General features: G+C 33.7%; 1 protein-coding gene across 1 annotated transcript; it reads right to left on the bottom strand.

Moving 5' to 3' along the window:
• Nucleotides 1-300: 300 nt before the first annotated feature.
• Nucleotides 301-4,649, bottom strand: LOC111407738 (nucleolar protein 10-like). Its single transcript, XM_023037391.1, has 7 exons — nt 4,524-4,649; nt 3,547-3,637; nt 2,216-2,274; nt 1,939-2,059; nt 1,526-1,594; nt 647-699; nt 301-538 (listed from the first exon to the last, which is right to left on the bottom strand). Exons 2-7 carry the CDS (start codon nt 3,634-3,636, stop codon nt 316-318), a joined length of 615 nt encoding a protein of 204 aa, XP_022893159.1. The 5' UTR covers nt 3,637; nt 4,524-4,649; the 3' UTR covers nt 301-315.
• Nucleotides 4,650-6,326: the final 1,677 nt, after the last annotated feature.

Here is a 6,326-nt window from a genome sequence, read left to right on the forward strand (position 1 = left end):
TATTATATTTTTCAAATCAACATTACAATGTTATTTTCCTCCAAAAATAGTTCCAAACAACTGAATTTGCTTTGCTATCTTCTTCGTAGTAACACAAGTATTTACAATTCACCAAAAAATACTAAAAGAAATTATTTCCATAAACTGTTAAAATTTAATAGTTGATTTTATTTATACCGTGATTTAAAAAAATAAAATTACAGTCATATTTAATGTATAAGTTCCTGGATAGTCATTCTTTATAATACATTTGTTGGAAAATCGTAGCATGAAGACTATATGCTTGCACTTTCAGAGCTCAGCAGTACATCTACCCTAGTCACATCTAAATGCGAAGACAGTTGTATAATAATCGTCAAGGCACAAAAAACAGAATTTGTAGCAAGCATAGGATAAATAGTCAAATAATAAGATGAAAAAGTTCCTTACAGTCTCAGAATCCCAAATCCTAACTGTGTGTTTATCAGTAGTGATTAATTTCTCTCTTTCAGAGTTTAGGGTTTTATGCCACTTAATGTTCAGTATAGGGCTGCCATACCTGCAAAACCATGACAGGTTCCATTAGTAAAGATCCCATGAATGTCTAAAGATCCTATCCTATGATCAAATAACTGGAGTAACTAAGAAGTTAGTAGAGGTAACTCACATATGATCCTTCACTCGCACAGGATCAGATTTGCGCAAATCATAAATCAGAACCTGAATTATTTGAAGAAAATAAGTGCACAATTAATTCATTAGTTAAAGGACAAGAACTACAACAGACGTTATTACAGAAAACCATCACATTCACATGGCATGATGTATCAAAAAGGAAACAGATAAACCAGGCATATACTCTTCGTTTTGGTGGTTTTTATTTTATGCCGCAACATTTTTTTCCAAATAGAGGATTGTCATATGCCTTATCTGATATTACAATGTTTCTGGTTATTTGTTTTTTCAAAACATCTGATATATTCACAAAAAATTATAATCATGCAACTTAATGGTTTCCTTCCATGCAGACTGAATAAATTTTGTGTTGAGCCAAATAGATACAAACCTATTGGCCTGAAGGAGAGAGACCTAAATACTTGTCCTACCGAAGGACCTATGTTATTGAGTACAGCTATCAATCTTTTGATGAATAGATGTTCCTACATGCAACAGCAGAGTATGACAAGGACATGGCTATAATGCAGATTAAAGACCGAGAAGTTGCTAACAAGCAAAGGCATATAGAACAAGATATTCTCGGAAGGTAAAATATGATGCAGAACCAAGAGTAGCCAAAATATCACATGGTCAATAGATATTTCGTTAAATGAAAAACTTCATTACGTTAGCAAGCACAATATGAGATTGCAAATTCATAGAAGGCCAAGAGAGAAATGAGGGCATATCCCATAAATAGGTAACTTAACTCCACAGCTAGCTTTGCCAATATGGCACAAAAGAATGATACAGAAAGTAAACAAAGTTCGATAATAAGACATGACTGCAAATCCGCAATGAACAGTAAATATAACATTCTTAGGCATACCTTTCCACCACTACTTCCAACAGCCATGAAATAACCTTGTTTCTCGCCAAACTCAATTGCAGTAACCTCCTGCAATTTTCACATAATATCAAAGACGTATATCAATTAAAGAAACCTCCATTGACAATATTCAGGCACCTAAGAATCATCCCCCCCCCCCCCTTTCTTTCCCTAGACTACGGTAGCAAAGGCAACAGAGTTCTAGATGGGAAAAGGACAATATTGATTTTTCCAAGACATATGGATATTATATTCAAATGGGCAAAACAGAGTGCATTACACATATAACTGCATTTCAAGCATACCAACTTCAAGGCTTTTGGAAGTCAAGGAAAACTAATCTTCAGGGTCATCAACAAAAAGTGGACATGGAATCTAGTCAAAGTAATAGGAAGTTATATAAAATTTGTTACCCCATCAATGTCACCAGCATATGCCACGGTATTTATCCTCCCAACTGAAGATCTCGTTCTCATGTCAAAACATTCCACAGCTCCATCCTCACCACCAGCAGCAACTAACCCATGAACGTTGCTGAAAGGGGGAAAAAAAAAGGAAAGGAAAAGGAAGAAGACAGTCAGATAATTACAAACCAAGACCAAATCTAGAAATACAAATGCAAGGTTTAGAATAATCCTTATGATAGAAGAGCTAGAAGATGGCATAAAAGCAGAAACAAGTTACACCAACCTGCGAGACACCACATTCAAAGCTGGGGATTGTGTGTTGAGTGACGATAGGAAACGACCCTGAAACATCATTGACTTTGAAAAGTTGAACTATAAAATATTTAAGATAATCTCATCTTTCATTCTTAAAGCATATAAAATTCTGAGAGAGAAAAGAACAATAGTGTATCCACTAGAAATAGGTCCTTAATCCAATTCGAAGAACCATAAATTGAACAAACGTAGTGCACATTTATTATTACTGTCCAAACATAGAACTCTATCTTCTTTTGGTCACTAAAAATTATTCATCGGCACCAAATGAGGCTCAACCGAAGCACATGGCAAAACCTAGGGGTAAAGAACCACCACTCCATCCATGATGAAATGTGTAGCTAAATAAACCTGTACGCTCATTGCACACACATATCCAAAAATACTCATTATAGTAATCATTAATCAATTAATAAATCTCCCTTTTTTGAACTCTCCTTGTCCACGTTTAGACTCCGTTTGGACTTAAAATTATAAATAGTTTATAAATTAAGTCAAAGTCAAATATTAATCTCAAAACCACACATTCATAACTATTACTCATTATTATTCATACATTTTGTAAAACCCACTAACATTCCTTTTTATAAACTATTTAGAAATTTGCCAAAAGGAGGCCTAATAGTATGGGCCTTCATAACTTATTGAACTCAATAATCTATACAGTTCACTATCTTAAGCTAGTCTTAAGTCTTAACATTCTCTTGTCCTAAATTTTTATTGCATTGCATTCTTCTATCCTTTAAAGATTAAAAACCCAAACTTCAACTTTTCAATTTTCCAACAAATGGACTCTCAAAATCAGCCAAGTCCTTCCCCTTTTACTTAGAAGAAAGTGGTAACAACATGAAGTAGATGAGATCAATCAAAATAAATATCCCTGAGTTAGTTGCAGAAGTTTGATTTCATCTGCTTTCCAAAAGAGGTAGGCTCTAGATCAAATGAAATTGCAAGAAAGGTTCTTTAAGGAATAAGGCTCAAGTTGTTGGTAGTGGTCTATCGGTATGTGCCTTTTTCTTTCCCCACTCCCCCCACCCCAAAAAAAAAAAGGGAATGGGAAGAATGTGATTTAGATCAAATGAAATTGCAACAAAGTTTAGTTTGGGAGTAAGTCTGTGTGCACCTTTTTTTTTCCTTCATTTTTTTTTTTTTTGGTGGGAAGAGGCTGCGGTTCCCTTTCTTCAAGTAAAGTCATCGGTTAATGATCTTATCAACCACTAATCTCAAACTCAGATATCCAAACGAAAGAATGAAAACATTTGTTCTTAAACAACAAAGTAAGATATTTGCAGGACAAACCTGTTCAAGATTTATCCGGTATAGATCTGGAGAAGAAGCGGCACAAATTATGTCACAAGACCAGCAATCGTATGCAATGTCTCGCCCCATCCTGTATAATCAGTAATAAAAAGCCAAAGAGAAACTGATGACACGTCAAGCAAAGGTAAAAGCGGGCAGGGAAGTAAATATACAAATTAAGCTGACAGAAGATGGAAATTCATCATCCGAACCTACGTTAGCTTCCTTTACAAAAAGTGCAGTCAAACTGTGACAATGTACTCTAGCCATGATACAAATCTTGATGGAAATCAAATTCATTTTAGCATATCTTTCTATGAAATGGAACTTGGTAGAAGTCTAGCTCATACTTATTTTGTTCACCAGCAGAATAATAGCATCATAATAATCAAACCTCCTTAACTACACATATTATGTTAATTAAGATCCTCTAAATCAATCTAAACAGTGTTCTGCAATTAAATAGAAGCACATTATATTTTATAATGCAGTTGAAAATTGAAATATGTTGGATCATCAATTTCTATTTCTTATTTTTTAATAAAGTTGATAACAATTAATATAGAATTCATTCTCTCTCTAGCACCTACCCAAGCACTACTTTAGATACCCAATCACATTTCAACAACTAAGAGCCTGTTTGACGACCTTTACAATTTAAACTACAGTATCATTCTCCACCACATATTCACACAACAAAATATCCAATGCACAAAACAATAAAGTTTCATTACTTTTTAACCACACATTCTCTTAACACATACTATTCATAACTCTTTAATTTGTCAAATAATGGGTGGCAAACATGGGCTAATTGGTTCAATGTACAGATAAAAGAACATAGCACATGCAAATTCCTCAGAATTTAGTAGTTACAGAGATAATACATATAAAGCAAGAAGAAAACGACCTTAGGTGCTGGGAACCAGTAAATTACAAATAAAATGCATATATTGGCTGAAAGCAAGGGAAAGAACCTTGGAATTCGCAAACTGTAGTGACTTCCATATTTAGCATGGAGACAGATAGAGCGATCAGAACAGAGAAACGCAATCTTAGAATAGTCATCATCCAGTACCTATTAGGACAAAAAATTCATGTGTGTATAAGAAAAACTATAAAATATATAACATAGTTTTTATCCTTATTTAATTTCCGCATAAGTCCATGTTTCAATAGAAACCTAGTTGAAATAATATTCATGAAGCAACATGGTCATCCATGAATAGGCATCAATAGTAACAACACATTTCATTAGACCCACCAGCTTTTATATCAACTTTTAACATCATCACACAGCCTTAAGGAATGACACATCCATTGTATAACACCCAAAATTCCCTTTACCAACCGCTATTTTTGAATTTGGGCTTTGCAGTAAAACATTGAAATTTATAAGACCTAACAAATTCTTAGCTAATAATTTATGGATCGAAGTGCATTTTCTGCAAATTTACAATTTTGAGTGCATCTACAGAACTATTGAATAGTGTTTCCTTTTGGGGAAAAAATATTCTTCTTACTTTTAAATCACTACAAACAAACTTTTTATGGTAATATCTAGACATAAAGCTAGATTTTAATAGATGGTATAATTTATTTTGTATGAATTGATCAGTTAATATTTATTTAAGTATATTTTATTAGTATAATTAGGATATATAAATAAGTATTTTTACTAGAATAAAGTGTGAATAATTATTGTTACGATAATTTAAGGATGCTTTCAAGGTTAAAACATGCCCGTGTGAGCTCGAAGGAAAGTAGCTGTGTTTGAGGACTAGTGCCTAATGAAATGATTAAGGTTTCCAAGATAGCATTTAATCCATGGTCAATGCCAAGCAACTAGTACATTTATATAGATGAGGAAAATAGCCACTCCACACCCCCAAACTCCCTCACACGTCCCTCTCTCTTTTCTATCTTCTTCTCCCTTTTCTCCCCCTGGCAAACACACTTTCACCATCTTTTGCTCTCACTTCTCTACCTCACACATGCACACAATATTCACACAAAGATATATTTTTCTTGTTAAAGAAAAGTCAAGGCATTAAACTGAATTCTCGTTTAATCCTTTTTAAGATTTGGGTATGTGTCATGTAACTTTGGTAATTTTGAATTAAGTTTTATGGTCCTATATGAATAAGTTATATTAAGAGAAGTGGAGTTTAGAAGCGCTATGCACAAGAAATTTCTACCACATAAGTTTGATATTTTTAATGTGATTTATTAATTTACAGTGCATGCTTATTGAATATTTGAAGGAGATAGTGGTAGGTTACACATAAAGATAGAGTTACAATTTAATTGGGATTTTAAAATAGAGTTTTATTCAAAATATAGCTACTTAGATTTGACTAGATTAGTTCAAATATTTCAATAACGTGGACTTATTTATTGTAATATTCACCCTTAGTTATACAAATATAACCAATTTTTTATTTGCCCCAATTCTTCTCTTCTTGAATCCCCTTTCTTTCTTACTTTTTAATTGTTTGTTATCATATTAATATCCTCGTGCATTATATTCATATCAGAACAAGTCTTTCTCCTTCAGCCTACAAATCTTTTGTTCTCAAATCCAAAAGTACACCAACCAATCTTTTCCACCCCAATCCACACACACGGCAACAACCACCCACCCATTCAAACTCTATAATCACCTTCATATACTTCAACCTTTGAACAACACAAAACACAAGAAGAATTCATCCCCACAACAATCAAAGGCGCCTTTTTTCCCTCTCTTAGTTAGTTGGGGGGGGGGGGGGGGGGGGGGA

The sequence above is a fragment of the Olea europaea genome, chromosome 13 (assembly GCF_002742605.1).
Source record: "Olea europaea var. sylvestris chromosome 13, O_europaea_v1, whole genome shotgun sequence".
Taxonomy (NCBI): Eukaryota; Viridiplantae; Streptophyta; class Magnoliopsida; order Lamiales; family Oleaceae; genus Olea; species Olea europaea.

Coding starts and splice junctions, on each gene's coding strand:
- LOC111407738 (XM_023037391.1), bottom strand. CDS start 3,636: ATGGGGCGAGACATTGCATACGATTGCTGGTCTTGTGACATAATTTGT. Junction 2,275..3,546: donor ACCGGATAAATCTTGAACAG/GTTTGTCCTGCA, acceptor ATGATGTTTCAG/GGTCGTTTCCTATCGTCACT. Junction 700..1,525: donor TTGGAAGTAGTGGTGGAAAG/GTATGCCTAAGA, acceptor CAAATAATTCAG/GTTCTGATTTATGATTTGCG.